Source organism: Leptosomus discolor, chromosome 1 (assembly GCF_034619465.1).
Source record: "Leptosomus discolor isolate bLepDis1 chromosome 1, bLepDis1.hap2, whole genome shotgun sequence".
Classification (NCBI taxonomy): domain Eukaryota; kingdom Metazoa; phylum Chordata; class Aves; order Leptosomiformes; family Leptosomidae; genus Leptosomus; species Leptosomus discolor.
Window position 1 is genome coordinate 132,931,783 of NC_141391.1, and position 18,285 is coordinate 132,950,067.

General features: G+C 43.0%; 1 protein-coding gene across 4 annotated transcripts; it reads left to right on the forward strand.

Moving 5' to 3' along the window:
* The first annotated feature begins 3,950 nt into the window (after positions 1 to 3,950).
* On the forward strand, positions 3,951 to 10,449 carry FAM131B (family with sequence similarity 131 member B). 4 transcript variants are annotated; one of them, XM_009958129.2, is made up of 7 exons: positions 3,951 to 4,055; positions 5,534 to 5,569; positions 8,121 to 8,214; positions 8,803 to 9,003; positions 9,334 to 9,477; positions 9,905 to 10,076; positions 10,170 to 10,449. In XM_009958129.2, exons 1-7 carry the CDS (start codon positions 4,002 to 4,004, stop codon positions 10,447 to 10,449), a joined length of 981 nt encoding a protein of 326 aa, XP_009956431.1. In that variant the 5' UTR covers positions 3,951 to 4,001. The 4 variants fall into 4 exon arrangements, with proteins under 4 accessions (XP_009956431.1, XP_086321071.1, XP_086321081.1 ...); XM_086464945.1 differs by having other exon boundaries at positions 8,770 to 9,003; positions 9,905 to 10,449; XM_086464955.1 differs by having other exon boundaries at positions 9,905 to 10,449.
* Positions 10,450 to 18,285: the final 7,836 nt, after the last annotated feature.

Below are 18,285 nucleotides of genomic sequence, written 5' to 3' on the forward strand. Positions count from 1 at the left end.
TGCTCTGTCCCACACCTGCCCTCTCTATATTTGCACTTCCTGGCGGTGCTCTTTTCTTCTTCCCTTTATCCCTTCCCTGTTCAAGGGAGATCAAATACAAATGTATTTGATTCTAAGCCACAACCAAACCTTATAGCTGATGCAACTGGGACTGACAGTTGGGCTTTCTCAGCTGTGTCTGACACTTCCCTTTGCCAGAGGTGTTTCTAGCTCTAGGAGGTTTGCTTGGACCCCAAATCTAAGAGGTCTCCAGACATGCTAGGAATGGGCAACCCATGAGTGGGCCTGCTGAGGCCTTGCTCCTCTTGCTTGAATCCAAGCACAACCCAGACCTCCCTCTCTCACTTTGCCAAACTCAAGATTGCCAGTCCCATAGGTGGTAGTGCAGTCAGCCACAGCTTTATGAAGCAAGATAGAAAGAAAAGAAAGTCCTGTCAAATGGGGAGGCCAAAAGGTAATAAAAGGTTGGGTAGAAGGCAGCAATGATGTGCCTAGGCTTTATGCAGTGATAAAAGAAGCGTTTGCTCAGGGTGGGCTAGTTGCAGCTGTACACCCCAGCCAGAGGGATTGAGGGGCCTGTCCCATCTAGGCCTGCCATGACAGGATTTAGAGAAAGCCTTGGCAGCCAGGCCCTGGGAGTGGAGGTGTTTCCAGACCTGCTGGGAAGCTCTGGTACACACCTTTAGTGCCCTTATCTTCTAGCAGGGCTGACTCCAGCAGCCCAACAGAGTCGAGGCTACTGCAGCTCCCTACCCCCGGGTGCAGCCAGTGTTCCCAGTATGCATACACATAAACGTGCATACACAACACATATACATGCATATATACACATACATGCCAGCCACACAGATCAGCACAGTCACACTCAGCATTCACACAAATAGCACCAACAGCCTCATCCTGCTCCCATCTTTGGTTGAGTATGGTGGAGATCCACTATGTGCAGCATAGATCCCTCCTGTAGCAGGGCTACTCAGTCTACCCCTGGATCCCAGTTTACCCAGTTGCTGGCACCTGGACATAGCAGCCCCCAAGGCCACAACTGCACTGCAGTTACTGATACAGACCCCTCACAGATAAACACACAGAGCTCTGTGACAGTTGGCTGGGACTCCCTTCATCCCTCCAGTAGCCAAGTCACCCTGTGGTCTCGCCCTCCGTGGCACAAATCTGGCACCCAAATCACTTCACATGACCTCACTCGCTCCAGTTGATTTCACTCACTCTGGTCTCTCCAAGTCCTGGCACTTAGACCTCCATCACGAAACATATGTATGCAGAATAGAGCATCCTTCATGCCAGAAAATAGTTAGAAATGGAATTTAACAGGAAGACAAGACAAACTGCACAAAATAAGTGCAAGTTATGGCCAGACAGCCATATTAATCAACAGCCTGTTTACATGCTACCTGCCCTTTTTATCCCTTTATCTGTTTTCTCATGTTTGTTTCTCCCCAAACCATCTAGATCTGCTGCTTTCCCTGCTGTTGATTCTTTCCCTAAACATCACATAAATCTACTGCAATCCCCAAATGCTCTTCTCCTGCATCCCATGATGGGTCCCATACCCCTAGGCAGTAACTGTCCTGTCTTTCGTCCCCCGCCCCCCCCCCCCCCCCCCTCCGCAGCTTCTGAAAGCCTCTCCCTCTGACTGATCTTGATGGGCTTTCCCCTGGATCCTGGGGCTGAGGCATTCCTGAAATAGTCCTGGGAGGGGCCTGGACAGGGAGTCCCTACTTGTGAGTCCATAATTTGCACTCCCATCTGCCATCGTGCCCCTGTGCTCCTCTGGGTTTGTGGAAATGGGCCTTTGGTGGGCTGATGGCTCCTGAGATGGGCCTGGGAGCAGCCCAGCAGGGTGGTGTTTGGGCTCCCCCTCCTGCCATCTTCTCTCTGTGCTGTTTTGTGGGTGTGCAAATGAGATTTTGTCACCCAACCTAACATTATGCCCTTCGAAGGGGGATGCCTGTAGATGGTGGCCAAATGATCTGATCAGAATTTAACACAAATTCAGCTCTGCAGTCATAGCTCATGAATTGATCATGGTTAGTAGCAATCACAATTAGAAATAAATAACTGAGCTCAGTAAGGCCAAATGCACGCATGTGCTTGTCAAGAAAATCAGTCAAGAGGATCACAGTCTTGAAAGGTGGTCTTCGTCGTGCTCATCGTAGCCATGTCCTGCCTGCTTCTGAAGCCTATGTCTGATCTCTGTGCTCACCTTTGTAGCATGCAGTACAGGAACTACCTTTTTCTTTTAAGTTCCCTGAGTTGCAACAGCAACTTTACTCAGCCTAGTCAGAGGTATATGGAGGATGCTATTAAAGCACTTAGTTCTAATTATCCTAATGAACAGAAACTACTTCAGGTGTGAAGGGGAAAATATGCCTTGATTCTTTTCGGAAAGAGAGATCCTCTTGCAGAGCAGAAAATGATGAGATGTGAAGGTGTGGTGGACACCAACTGAAATAGCATTTGCTTTCTGCTGGTTTTCATCTTGCTTTGTTTAGCCTTTTTAAGGGACCAAATTATTTTTTCACGTTTTGAATTCTAGCTGATGAGTGCTTCAGGCTTCTTACACATAAGTGCCTGCATGCCTCCTGCAGGCCTGCGTAGGGCGGAGCACAGCATCTCTTTCCTGTCGGAAGATTTCTACCTGGGGAGCAGAGGAGAAATTTCCTATAAAAAGTAAATAAAAAGCTAAAAGCTAATGAAAATAGAACCATTCACATTCAATGGCATGTATTCTGAACAGACTAGATATTGCTGAATTGATCCCATGAACAGATGATCATTTTGGGAGCTGTATTTCTTGCCAGGTTCCAAAAAGCTCAGATTTAAACACGGTACAACCTTTCCTCCGTGACATGGGAGCAAATAATTTTTAACAGAGTTTGACAATGCCATAAAGGCTGAAGGCAAAGTAAATCGCTAACTAGACAGAGCAGTCAAGACAGAGCAGTCCTGGTTACTTGGCTGACTGAAGTGTGCTACTTTGCATTTAGTTTCACTTTTATTACAATTTAATCTTATTTAATAATCTTAATTTTTATCTTTATTAATTAAATTTTATAATTTCTATTTTATGTTATTAATATTTAATTTTACTTGAGCCTTTAAGTTGTATTAAGATGCATCTAAAATCAAACAGCACAGACTCTGCTTTTGAATGGATGACAATCCCAGAAAGCTGTGTGAGGAGTATAGGTATCTGAGTGAACAAACAGCTGAATGTGAGAATCTACTGTGAAGTTATGGCACAATGGGTTACTGTGACGATGAGCCGCAAGTAACTATTTTTAGTTTTACATACATTACTGTGTATGCTTTTATGTCCACATTTTGAAGAACTGAAAAATTTGAGATGTCTTTTAAAAAAAGACACAGATTTATTAAGGGGACTGGGAAAAATGCTCTACGGTAAGAAACTTAAAGATCTCAGTCTGTTTAGTTTGTCAAGGAGAAAAGCAAGTGTATGAATAACTTTTGTGAAATGTAGTGGCAGGTATTAAAAAGGTCTTTAATCTTACTGAGAATGGCAAAGCAAGGGCACCAGCAGCTCTGAGTTGATGTCAGACCAATTCAAATTATATATATAAATGAGAAATGCCTTTTTAAGGGATGATGGTTTAATATTGAAACAGGATATCAAAAGAATTCTTTCTTTCTCAGTCACACATCATGACTAGATGCTTTTTTTTCTGGGGAGCTATGCTTTAGCCAAGCATACACTGAACACAAATGACTGGTCTTCATATGGAGATAACTGTGTGAAATATAATAGTTGATGATGTACAGGTGGTCTGATTAAAATCGGAAGGTCTGATTTAAGGCTATTGTGGCCTTAAACTCAGTGATTCTCCTGTTTGCTGAGCTGGGTTGGCTTAAGACTGCTAGAACAAATTGTAGTGGCGTTCAGAAGCCAGACTAGTTGTGTTTCCACAGGAAATGAAGTGATTGCAGTAGACTGGAAGGGGCTGAAAGATGTGGACCAGATCAATATGGACAGCACCAGTTCACTGCATGGCAGCAGCTTCCATCGACCTTCCACTGAGGTGAGTGCCTGTCCCAGACCCACTTACCCAGGGAGGATTGGAAAGTTTCAGTTTTTTCTGAGTTCAGGAGTGGGTGTTTTGCATCACTGAGGCATCATCTGGGAGGCGAACAGAATGTCAGTGTGCACCTGAGGATCAAACTTTCAGTTTGCCGATCTGTGCAGTTTGGCTTTCATTGCATAGAGTTGAGTCACTCCCTTCACAATAGCTGTAGTGAGGAAGAATTTGCAAATGAAAGTGCTTTTAACCACTCATGACTGGAGTGGAAGAGAACATGGAAAAAACTGTGGCAGTTCTGGTAGACCTGTAGGTCTGCATTCCTTGAATAATGGATTCATTGAAATGTCCAACAGTATGTCTGTCCCAGCTTCTGCAGCACAGCCATAAAATCTTTTGAAGAAACACGTTTGCCTCCATCTTTATTTTTAGGGATGCATTCACTAGTAACTCACTGTCAATTGATTTACCATGCAGTATCTCAAGGGCTAGTTCATTTGCTACTCTGAATTATTGCAGATTCTGCAATCTTAGATACCTGAATTTTCAGCTCTGTAAGTATTCAGAGTATGCAGTCATGATTAATAAAATGGTCAAAGCTATTTTAAACACATAATATTTGAGGAATCACCAATAATATTCACAAATAACAAGTAACACACGGTTTGCAAAACCTTACAAAATGCTAATGTATAGGTATTTCAGTTTCCTTATTATACCTTGCTGGCTTGGAATGTGGCTTCAAGAAACTTTGAGTTTCATGGAATCCTGGCAGAAATTATGGGGCCCAACCTTGTATGGAAAATTCAGTTAAATGCAGATCTAGAAGTCTATTAGCATAAGCTATACCTCAGTGAACATTTTAATTTATGTGAATGGATACCATAGATGTAATTGATTCACCTAAATTTTCCTGAGTGTCCACATCCCCAAAACCAAGATGTTGAGATTTGAGTCCTCCCAGATGAAGGAAATACACTGTGAATTAGTACACAGTGGCTGATATGGGAAATGGATCTAATTTGATTTGCATGGGGAAAGTGGATCAGAACGGACAAACTGAAAGACTACAAAAGAAAATAATTTCAGCAGAAGATAAGTCTGTAACTTGCTGTATTATACTCAAAATAAATAGGTAGTGTAGCTCCTCCTTGTGTTAGCCTCAAAGTGATGCAATTCCCACGCAGGGGTGCCAGCATTGCAACATTTAGCAAAGAGCTGTTAGAAGGGGAGCCTTATGAAAAGATGTTTTTCTCTCTCTTACTCTCTATTATCATCCTATTCGCTATTGTACCTTCAAACACTTGATACCTACAGACACCATAATCAACAGCAGGGAATGGAAACAGCTTGAAAGGCATACGTTTTTTTAATATGTCAGGTAAAGTAGTGGCTGTTGATTATGGCAAACTACTAGAGTTGCATGGCTGTTTGCAATTTGTTTATTACACTAACATGATATCCTTCTTTGCTGTCTTTAGCAAACACGGACAGATTTCTCCTGGGATGGTATCAATGTGAGTATGCACCACAAATGTTCAAATTTCTAGTGATGGGAAGACCAGGATTTGTCTGCCATTGGATACAGTGGAGACCAGAATGGAAACAAGACTGGAAGTCTTTAGTGCCACTGAAATTCTGGGAATTGTCTACAATTCAGAGGATGGTGACGATTTTTTGTTTCCGTCTGGGTCTTTTGCTGTCTGGCAGGTATTTAGATCTGCAGGTGGCTATGAAATTGCCTTTGTCCTCTTTGGGACAAATGCATGCCGTTTCATATGTTCTATTGTTTGAGATTTCTGGGCACTGCTAGATAAAAAAGGTGTCTGTCCGGCACGTTTAAAAAATCAGTTGACTTTGATTAGAGCATCATTTGATCTTCTCCGGGAGTTTGGGAGAAATGTATCCCTCATTTTCAGTTGCATACAGAAGTAGAAGAATTCTTAATGTCCCTGTGGGGAGATGGTCAGTACCAGTTAACTTCAGTTAACAAATGGAAGAAGAAAGAAGCAAACATTTTAATACCACGTTCCTTGTTGCTGTTAATAGCTATGCCATGAAAAAATATGGTTTTATTTTTTTTTCTTTTTCACTAATGCACAAACAGCGTCCTGAAAAGCGAATAATGCGTATTAGTGAAACCAAACTGTTTTTTCTGCTCAGAAGGCTTAAAAATGTCTTCACATAAATTACCTTAATAGGTTTGCACACTTGGTAAGGCAGGATTAGAAGCTCCATTTTTGGTAGTTTAAGCATTTTCATATTCCAGATACTTTCAAAACTTTTAAATGGCTGTCATTTTCTGGTTCTCTGTGGTTTGAAAGCACTTGGGACACTGAATATCAAGGGGACTTATATTTTTAACTAACCCTTGCCCTACTGACGTCTCTTTCATTGTGCACTTATGGCTTGAGATCTTTTGCCTAGGCTCAGTTAGAGAAACAAATTGTGCAGGAAAATAATGGTGCGTGCAGTAACTGTCTAGAAGAAATCTGTCAGTTTTTTCGTCACTGCACCCCTGTCTATCTGAAAGCAAGGTACACAAGGTCATATTTCCTTAAAGATAGTGGAAGACAGTTTCCTTACTTGTAGTTTCCCATTTTCCAATCTATTCTGAATCCGTGGAGCTCTTTCATAATGCAGTTCTTTCTCAGTGTAATTCCATAGATCTTCTTTGGTATCCAAGCTGGCTCATGAATTTCCTTCGCTTCCCATTCATTCCTGCCTTCATGCCATAGCTCTCCAACCTGGTAGAAGTAGAGACCTTCTGCAGCTTACTTTCTTTTCTCGACTGTTTACATGAGGTAGCTCACAGCACAGCCTCCAGGCTGTCTTGAAACAAATGGGTGGATACTGAACAGCAGCGCCCAGGCAGGAATGACCGGTGGGGGCATAGATGGACATTCTTTAACCAGCTTCATCACCCAAGGAAATGAATGCATCATGGAACTTATTCTTACTTTTTACTGTTCTTCCCCTGCTTTCTTATTTCTTCAGCTCACGTTACACACAAACATTCCTGGCTCCAAAGTTACAGGATATCTTAGCTGCTGCATTTGCACTCAGTTTCCACAGAAGCTCACCTCTCATATTTTCCCATTGACTGAGATTATATGCAGTTCAACACCTTTACAATGCCTTCCTTTGCCTCCAACTATTTGACTGCCCAGTTATTGCTCCACTCACCTTTCGCGAGGTTTGTGCCTATGACCGAATGGTTGCTTCGTGTTAGGATTTAAAATTTCCAGTGTCACGGTCACTACTGTTGAGTGTCTTTGTGTTTGAAACATGCTGGACTTGATTTTCAGAGAGGTTGAAATGAAGAGCAGAAGCAATGCTTGCTTAGCCCTTGTGAAAACTAAGCCTCCTATGCAATGCCTGGCATCTCTGAAGAAGTCTGATTAATTAATCTTGAGGGAATGTGTTTTATGATGATGTTTGTGACTGCTGCCTGTCTCAATAGTTTCCTGTCCTTATTCAGGGACTGAGGATGAACACAGAGAAGACAGTAAAAGAAATTGAGCAGTACTGTAGACCTTAATTCTTTACAGGTAGTTGTAGGTGGTTGAAACAGGATGCATCACTGATAGAATCATGTTTGTTTTATTAAGACCATATGAGGAGAAATGAAAACCAAAAGTAACATATAAAAATTAATATCTGTAGTTTGGTGTATATATGATGCATTACTGTATTTGCCTATCACACTGTCAGCTCCCCATGGTAAGCTCCCTGAATTGTCCATCAGCCATGTCTTGCATTTCTAACAAAAAGTTGGGAACAGTGCAGCATGTCTATGGCGGACTGAAAGCAGCCAAAGGGAGGCTTCTCACAGCCTGCTTCTGCCTTTTCCACTGACCTTGCTTTACTCAGTCCCAACACTATGCGATATCCAGAGGTTAAATAGCCTCTAATTTTTCCTTCCCTTCTTTTAGTCTTTTTCTTGTTGCTTGCCTCTGCTCCTCATCTTCTCCCTACCTTCTGGAATCTTTATGCTGATTTCTCACTTCAATTCACTTCCTTTTCTCCTTCCTGTATATCATTTCTTTATATTCTCTCTCTTTTCAGCTCTCCATGGAAGACACGACCTCCATCCTCCCCAAGCTGAAACGCAACTCCAATGCTTATGGGATTGGGGCTTTGGCTAAATCATCTTTCTCTGGTGAGGTTCTCAAAATTTGGGTTTATCCTTCGCAGCTTGTCTCCGCGGGCCTTTGTGCCTCTTCCCATATCTCTCTGTTGCTTCCCAACTGCTCCTTTCTGACTCTGGCCTTTTCAAGGCCTTAGAAGAGTCTCTACCACCAAGGTTCTAGGTACAGAAATCTCTTACTTGTTGCCTTTTCGAAGAACGGGTTTGTCTTACTCCTGTTGGCTTCTCATCACGCACCCCAGCTCAGACATCAATTGCTTCCCCTCAAACAGGCTTGGGTTTAACCCAATTTTGTATTTCTTAGTTTGTTTACTTCTAGGGTTCATTCTTCATGCCCAACTCTGTCCTAAATGGAACCTAGGCAAGGAAGGAAATGGTCTTTCATATTTGGGGTTTCCCTTTTTCCCCCTTCTGAGGGCCAGTGCAAGGAAAGGTGGAGGAACTCTCTGGGAGAGTGATACAGTGAAAGGTGGGAGACACCCAAACCCAGGCCTGAACCCTGTCAGGAAAACTCCACTTCCAAGAGAGGTAAACAGCATGGCAGACAACCCTGGAGCTGTGTAATAGCCCCTCCTTGTTTTCTAATGTCTGGCCCCTTAGGGATATCTCGCAGCATGAAGGACCATGTCACAAAGCCAACGGCTATGGGCCAAGGCCGTGTGGCTCACATGATTGAATGGCAAGGCTGGGGCAAAGGTAACAGCCAGCAGCAGCAGCAGCACACGCATGAGACAGCACGCAAAGACGCTGATGCCTACTCAGACCTGAGTGATGGTGAAAAGGAGGCCCGGTTCCTTGCAGGTAGCGCTAACTTTTTGGCATGTGAATTGGATTGGTTGGGATGTCCCAAAGCAGAATCCCTGAGAAACCAATGTGCAGGAGGCTGAAGAACACACTCATGAGAGCCTGTGGGTGGTTCAGATCGCTGAAGGAAAGAGAGACTGTGGTTGGTTGCCAATGGTTGCCAATGGAATGCAAAGTGGAGGGGGTGAGGGCCAATTGTGGGTGATGGGTGTTGCTGAGATAAGACAAGAGTGGGACACTGTGACCAAGGGATGAGGTTAAAGAGGGTACTGAGAAGTGGAGACTTTCACACATCCCTGCTTCCCTTTGCTGTCTCCTTTGCCACAGGAGTGATGGAGCAATTTGCTATTTCTGAGGCAACTCTTATGGCCTGGTCCTCCATGGATGGTGAGGATGTGAGTGTAAACTCAAATCAGGAGAACCCAGCAGGCAACTACTCTGAGAACTATCAGGAGCTAATGGAGAGCCAAGGTGAGCTCCAGTGCCTCTGGCTAATCTGGAAATACCTCTTTCCTGCCCTTGTGGTCATGTTCCCCTCTTCCCCTCTACCCTGTTTTATTCTGTAGCCTTGATTTTTGGAATTGGGATCTCGCAGAAGCATCACCTATTTGTGGAGCTGTCAACGGAATGTAATCTTAACGGGGAGGCTCCAAAGCCCAGTTTCTTTGCCTTTTTTGGGCACAACTGTGGAAAGCTACCAGCTCTTGCAGTCAGTTGTTGGTATAATCAAGTTCATCTGCCTACTGCCTAGAACTGCGTTTTCACCCTCCTCCCCTTTAAAGGATTTATCTACTCTGTACAGTACAGTGCCATGCATAGGCACACAAGCTATCCAAATGAGCCAGCTTGGCCTAGAGACAGTGTCTAACTGTGTGTTGTTTCCCTTCTTTTTTTGCAGAGCATATGGCCCAGACGCAGTATGATAGCTGGCCACATTCCTATGTCTCGCAGGGCATGTATTGCTTAGGTTCATCCGATGCCTGGGAGACCAGTGATCAGTCCCTCATTGCTTCCCCAGCAACTGGCTCCTACTTAGGCCAGAATTTTGATGAGTCCCAGACAAACCTTCAGGAAAGCATTTTGATTCAGAGCAACCTTCTCCAGCAGCAACAGCTGCAGCAACAGCGACAAGAGCAGAACTTCATCCAGAGCGCAGGGCTGGTCCACATGTGGCCTCTGCAGACTGCTCAGGGTGGGGGTGGGGCTGAGTCCAGCACATACATGGAGGACCACATTGAGGATGAAGGGAACCCACGGCTGGAGAAGGCTCCTCTCCTAAACAAGAAGCCCTCTCCAGAGGAGGATGATGCAGTGTGCCGGGACCTGGAATCACTGTCTCCTCGAGAGGAGATGGAACATGCTGCACTGAGCCGCAAAGTCTCAGATGTCACCTCCTCTGGTGTGCAGTCCTTTGATGAGGAAGAGGGAGAAACAAACAACTGATGCTTTCTGTGAAGTTCTCATCACTGCTGAACAGAGAGGTGTGGCAAGGTATGAAATTACAGGGATTCTTCTCTCCAGCTCCCCATACTTCTAAGCAGACACACCATCCATTCCTGACATTTAATTATTTTTTTAAACAAGAGGAAAATCTCGAAGTGATTCACACACGAAGACCTCTTCTTCCCCTCCACCATGGATAGATATTTTTTATTTTCATTGCTCTGGGCAACACATATGAGATGCTTGGAGAGATCTGGATTGGTAAATCATTTCTAAATCTTTTTAATACAAAGTCTTGGCTGTGGATACAAACTCTTCTGGTACTGGGGAAGTGGCTGATGAGGCAGGCTTGGTATAGGGAGCGGCTATGTGGCTAGAATCCATCTTGGCAGAATGGATGTTGCTCTGAGGACATGGTCCCCTTTGATAGAATATATGAATATAAACTGGTCTAAAATGAAGATATGGCTTTACAAATATAGATTGCACTAGTATTGTGATTATGGCTGATAAAGAGGATAAGGCTGTATTTGATACAGACTGTACTGAGATGGAAGGTTCGCTATGTAACCAGATCCTCAATAGCACCTTGATATGAAATGTAGACTCAATGGATACAAGCGGAACTCTGTGCGCACAGGCTGTGGTGTGGCTCTATGGGCGTGACTCTGCTGTGGCATGGAAGAATGGATGGAGATATGAATCTAACCCTGCTCCTAGATAGTCATGCTTTGGTCTCTTTCTAATCTTTCATTTGTTTCTCTCTTTGACAATTCTGCCTTCCCAGGAGCTGGCAAGAGTGGTGTGTCCTTTTGGCACTGGGCACTGGATGCTGGTGGAAAGGACATTTTCAGCTATGGAAACAGTCATAAAAAGCTGACTCTTGCAGGGGGCTTGAGAACATGTCCATCTTGGTGATGCTGCTGTATCCTTCTTTTCCCTTGCCAGCAGTATGGGGAGACCCAGAGAGTATGCAGCACATGCAGGAACAGTGTGTGCAACTATGAGATCACAGATATCCAGTTTACATTGGAGTTTGCAGATTTTGCTTTTTAAAATCTTTTTATATTGCTGGGTAAGTGTTCCTAACAAAGCAGTTAATGGTGAGAAAGGCCTGTACGTCATTCGTCACTTAACAGAAATACTGCATCTTTTCCATTTCTGCCACTCCTTTTGCAGTGCCGAATGTAGCTGGAGGAAAAAGGATGAGAGGAAGTTTTATCCTCCTGTTTATTTCTTCTTCCTGACTATATTTTCTTCTTTTGTTTTCCTCCCCCCAGACTATGTAAAAAATGCTCAGTACTTGTCTATTTGTTTTTCCCTCCCATCTCTATTTTAGGAGTGGAGAAATCTGATTTCAGGAGTTTTCCCTGTTTGTACAGGTTCTATATCTTTTTTGTTAAAAAAATATGGTTCATTGGCTAGGGGGAATTTGGTCTCTTGCAATTTCTCACCATGTTTCTACATGGTGAAGGGCAAGGGGGGGGGGGGGGCGGGCAAGGGTTTTGAAAGGAAATTGAACAAGGTGTCTCCTTTTGAGCTCTCACCAGAAAATAAACAGGGTCAAAAGCTAAAGAAAAAATTGTACAAGGCTATAAATTTTGCTGGAGGACTGAACAGAACCAGCAGAGATTACCCAAGCACTGAGTTTTAGTTTCAGTACCTTTTGCAAGGAAGCATCAGCAAAGTATGGGTTTAGATCAGATGAGCTAGAGAAAGGAATTTGCCTGGACACTGCCATACTGTCCCAGGCGCAACTCTTTCTCACTTACTCTGACTCGTGTCTACTCTGTTTAATTCGTGATACATTTGTCTCTTCTTTGCCTCCTCTTCAGGCTTGGTGTATTTTTTGGATGACAGGAGAGTGATACATGCTTCTTTCCTGATTCAGGTTTAGTCCCAGCATATTTGCAGGGAAGAATATCTGAGGAGAATAAAATGTGACTGAAGTGATACCATCAAGTGTCAGAGTTCAAACAGCTCCTGGCAAGCAAAGCAGATGATGTCAAGGAATTATGAAAAGTACAAATGGGACTCTCAGGTAGAGCTTTACCCTACTCAGCTTTCTCCCACTTACACAGGCAGCTGAAGAGGGTCTCCTCTATGAATGCCCAAGTCTTTCCAGCCAAGTCTATTTCAAGTGGATCTGTCTTCCCTCTCCATTGCACCTCTAAAGGAAAGACCTTTGGGATATTTAAGTAAGACTGGTAATTTGGTGTAGGTAAGAGATAAAAGTTTTTGTGATCACCTTTTTTTACCCATTTTCTCAGGCTTGCTTACATCTGTCTTAAGGAGGTAGCTCTTCTCCTGAATGATGACTTTTTAATATCTCTTTAAAGATGTTTACACATTCAGGTGCTAGCCTCCCCTGTGCAAGAGGGCTCGATAAAGACAACCTCCTACAGTTCTTGCAGGGCCAGTGCTAGCTCATTGTCCTGAACTGGTTTGGGTTTAGCTATGGAGCAGGGCCTAGGTAATCACACTAACCAGAACAGAGGGACAGGGCAAGTGCCAAGAGCACCTCAGCAGATGACAAATGAGTAAGTGTTAACCTTTTCTTACTGCTTTTTAAAAAAGTGTTCAGGGAAACAAAAATGGTTGGGTATGTTCCATTGTGGGAGAAGATTTTCGTGGTTTGTTGCTTTTTTCTCCAAACCGTTTAGTTCCCATGTGCCTCTAGGACCAATCTGGATGTTTATGGTAACTTTCAGAGTAGCTTCTAGTGATCCCTCTGTGTTGTTTACAGGATTGGGACAAGTGGGTCAACTTGTCCAAGGCTTCTTTTTCTTTTGATGTGGACATGTGGTACATTTACTAAGATGTCTGATTGATGTCTGAGATGTACATTATCTCCATGCAAGGCACTGACAGGGAATTATCCACATGGGAAAAAGTCTGAAAAACATCGACCTTATAGAAAATTCTATGAAGTTCAATAGGAAGAGAAAACCTATCTGTACAGCTTTTTAACCTCTATGGAATGGGATAGAGAATTATACCTTGCTGTATAATTCCATAACCTGATCTCTAGAAACCTGTAGATAGAGGCATTCTCTGTGAATTCAGACTGGTTTGAACACTATTCTCTATAAAAACTTTCAAGCTTATAAAATTCTATAAAATGTTTTCATAAAGGTCTTGACTTTATATGAATAATAAAATTTCAGCCTTTTTCTGAAAAAAAAAGAAAAAGGCTATTTTCCATGACCTCTCCACAATCCAAAAGAGAAATGTATCTACGTTTGCCAGGAGCTTGACTGGAGAGAGCAGGTCTGCCCTTCCACACTTGCTACCTGAGTGAGCTTCCTGACCTGAATGAGAAAGGCAGTTTTAATCTCTTTGAAAATGAAAAATGTTTGTATAACCTGGACTTTTCTTATGTAACAGGCCTGCTGCTTGTGTGTATCAATATCAGAAAGAGGGACATGGAATCTACTGTACAATTCCCAGAAAAGCTGTTATTATATAGCTACACCTATTCAAGCATATGGAAGGCACAGGTGCTTTATGAGCAGAATTTGGCCTGCAGTTCCTTTATTCTGGTGAGGAGGGATGAGTTGGAGAGAGTCCAGCCAAATGTGCAGAGCCCAAATTGAATTTGTGAGGCTGAAAATAAGAAGGAAAGGTAAGCTCACTACCCCTGATCTACAGTTACTAAGAAACTGAGCCCTGCTGTTCATTTACACAAACCCTTTGTAAAGCAGAGCTGCACTACATAAAAATTTTGGATTTTCTTGAAGCAGTGGAGATAGATTCCCATCTTTCCCCCAAGCCTTTGTCTTTAACAGGAACTTGTTGAAATTACTGTGCTGAACATAAAGGAAGGCTTAAACACAAGTGACCCTAACTGAAAAAGATCTGATTGTATTGCAAGAAAATGCTCTCTTGTTCCTTTTCCCTTGATTGCTCACATCCGATCAGTTACACTATTTCCTAAGTTTTTCTTTTATATAAATCTTAAGCTTTCTTTACAAACTTTGTGAGTTCTCTGTAACTCCATTACCTCAGGCTCTGGTATAGAGACGTCAATCTGCTTCTTTCAGTTTCTGTGCCTCTAAATCATCTTCTTCTTCTGGGAAGCTGCTGACAAGTCACCCACTTGCTTTTCCCCCTTAAAAACTTTAACATCACCTTTCATGGTAGGCTTGCAGCAGAGAACAGAGTTTGACCATACCTCTAAGCTGATCAAATGGTGAACTACTGTGAAGGAGGCAGCCTCTGCCCTGACTGCTAACCTCCCACAATCCTTGTGCAGATGATGATGCATGGCTGACCCCATGGTAAGGCAGTGCACTTTTACCCTACTGTAAAAGTGAAGAGGGAACAGGTGTGAGCAGAGGGAGAGAGAGCACTGTTCTCAGCAGCTGGCCTTTATATCAGGTTAGGGAAATTGGGAAAGTGCACTTTGAAATGGCATCTTCATGATGAGTCTAAGCTGCTAAAAGGAGCTGTCATGCCTCCTCCCTTCTGTCACCACCAGCTGTACCCTTCTACTGCCTAAGAAGCACCAGTGCTACACTCATTTGGCTGCTCAGGAACTGGGCCCATTGAAAACTGACCCATTCCCCTTTCAAAAGAAGGGTTTCAGTGGGATCAGTTCCTTCTATTTTTTTGCTTGGTGAGGCAAGCGTCACTGAGGGCTGCTGAAACATGCAGATGACCGTGTTCAAGAATATTTCTTTGGATGTAGATGCAACTTAAATTGGCTTAAACTGATTGTGAAATATCTGTCTGAGAAGAGTAAACCCAGCTGGGGTACTAGGGAGGACGTATTCTCCCCTTCCTTCACTAGTGTTTTCCTTAGAATTTCTAGTATGCTCTTAGCTGATTTGGTCTTTGTTGTTATTTAATGCGCTGTTATTTCCCTCACTATTCCCTCCCCTTCCATGGGCTCCTTTGAGATAAACCCTTGCAATCAGTCAGGAGGAAATGAGTAACTTGATATATGCACAGGATTAATAAAATTAACATGCACAAATCTCGTATACACTCAGCAATTACGCTCCATGGCAGCTCAAGTTACTGATAATTCTTCATTGTAATTGCAAGAGGCAGAATATTCTGCAGGAGTGAAGCACAGTGGTTGGAGTTGAAGTTTATCCCTATCTTTAAGCCATCTAGTATGAGATCCAGAATGGCACTTCACACCTAGGCAGAGTCTGTGCGTGATGTACTGTGTATGACACCAACTAAAAAATACTAGTTGCAGGCCCAGAAAAGAGAACTGGAGAGAAGGAAACTGTTCTCTTCATCTGACAGAGGTATGAGGTATGGTGGTGAGGCAAGGTATTGTGCAACAGAACAGGCTTGTGGACGACGATGTGTGCTCTGCACAATAGCAAGGAGAAGTCTAGCCAGAGCGGAAAAGACATTGAGAGAAAGGCTTGGGAAAAAGATCAAGAAAAGCTTGATGTCTTATGTTTACACAACCCAGGTAGGAAGCTTCATGGCAGACTCCAGGCAGAGCGGGCTCAGGTATAGAATTACTACACAAGCTGTAACTCCAGGATTGGTGCAGCCTGTGGTACTCCTTAGTCCAAGCCACACTTCTTTCTGTAAGATGGGGTGATAGGAAAGAGACCTCCCTGAATTTGGGCGCCTACTGTCTTCTTTTTCATCACCTTTGAAAAACAGTTCACAATATGCTTAATTCTTCAGAGGAATCATATAAGAAGTACACCAAATAAGAACTTAGCTGTTGTCCACATAAAGTTAATGTGAGTTCTGTTCTCACTGAAACCCAAAATATCTAAATTTATCTCAGTTTGCCTTAACTGTTGTATTGGTAATTGCCTAGGAGGAGAAATAAACTAAAACAAATCCACCTCTAAATGTTATTGAGAGCAAAGCAATGTTGGCATAGTCTAAGCTCTTCCTTCTACTTTCTTCCAGATGGAATTTCCCGTGTTCTTGTTCAATCGAAACAATCTGGCATTTCCCTTAAACTAACTGTTTGGCTTTTTCCAAAAGAAAAAGGAAAAGAAAGGAAAGAAAAAAAAATCCTATTCCAATACAGAGATTATCAGCAACTAGTGCCCTTACATCTAGAAAAATATAGATAAGTAACAGTTTCATCTTTGATTCTTCTCCCCTGTAGCAATCTGATGGGGAAAGATGTCTATGCTGTGGCTCAGGGAAAGGGAAAATAAACAGGGAAAATGTGAGTAAAGTAGTGCCTATTAGAACTAAATGTATGTGTAGGACAGCCTACAGTCATTAAAGCACAGTCTCAAATATGAATGCAAGCCGTAAAGTCAATGTCAGGTGCCTCTTTTCTATCATAGGCTTTTTCCCAGGCTAAGCAGTAGTGAACCGGCACAGGAGCAGAAGAGAACAGCTGGACATCTGTGCCGAATCAATGTCTCTGTCTCAGAACATGTCACGGAGCCTGGGCAAGATTGTTGGGGACACTATGCTCTCTCAGCAGCACAGCCAGCTTAATGAATTGACTGGGGTAGGGATGAAGGCAAACGGTTATTATGTTAGCAAATCAACATGGAACACCTGTCCTTAGAACATTAGGGTCTATTTACATCCTTGCACTGACGTTTTTCCCCAGCGTAGGCAGGACAAAGTGTTACCTTTTCCTTGAAAATCAAGAGAGGCTTTGTGATTGTCAGTGTTGTTCTGCACGAAAGAAAATAAATATGTGATACATTTTTCCAATGCACTTACACATTGTTGGAGGAGGAAAACTTTAGTCAGGCTGTGACTCTCTGAGAAAGAGTATGTGTACTAAAACTGTAAAGGCTTGTTCAAGAATGTTCTCAGTGCAGATATCATAGAATCATAGAATGGTTTGGGTTGGAAGGGACCTTAAAGATCATCTAGTTCCAACCCCCCTGCTATGGGCAGGACTTACCTACTGAGGAGTAGTAGCTGCTCTCTTCTAGGAAGAGAGGGGTTGCAGTGTCCTGTGGAAAGAATGCCACTGAGGATCTTCCTCATTTTCTTTGACTGGGGACATTGTAAATGCCCTCTGAAACCTAGTCTTGTTTTTGCTTTCCCATAAGGGATCAAATGTCCGTGCTAGCAAGAGAAAAACATTTTAAAAGGCTTTTCTCCATTATGGAGACAAGACAATGCATCAAGATTTACTTCTAATAAGATAAAGGCATCTAGTCTAGATTCACTGGCCTTCTGAATTCATTTTCACTGGGCATGAAATCCAGTCATGAGTTGGAGGTCAAAAGGTTAACAACCCTCTTCTGGAGCTCTGCTAAGTCCCATGAGGCAAGTGCAGGTGGACTTCCCTTCTTTTCAGATACTGCATGTGTGAGCAACGTAGCAAGCCAAAAGCTCTTTTGCAGGTATATATTCTTGTTTGGCTTAATTTTTTCTTCTCTGATTTGTGGATGTTGTGCATGATTGGAAGTCAATGGGAATCCCTACACTATAAAATTTGGACTCAAAAGTAATTTTACAGGGAACAGGATTTCTCTTGTTTCAGCTCTTTCCAGAGATGGGAGGGTACAGACTGAGGATTTGGGAGGTACAGGGGTGGTGGATGGGAGTCTCAGGGGAGGCATGCGGAATGGATTCCTGAAGCACGTTTAAAAGTAACTAAAGGCTTAGGTCTTCAAATGTTGTATTCTCAGTATCTGAAACTGCTTTAGCATAAGTGTATGGGACAATGGAGGCTGCCGCAAAGCATTTTTAAAGAGCTTCCCCCAAGCCTGTATACATTTTCTGTAGGGGGGAGGCTGCATGGTGATTATATGTGTTCTTTCAAGCTAGTGTTTACAGAGGTGCATTGATGTTTGGGAGGAAAGTACTGAATGGAAGTAAAACAAAAAGGGAAAGGGACCCACTATTGAAAGCTTTCATCCTTACCTT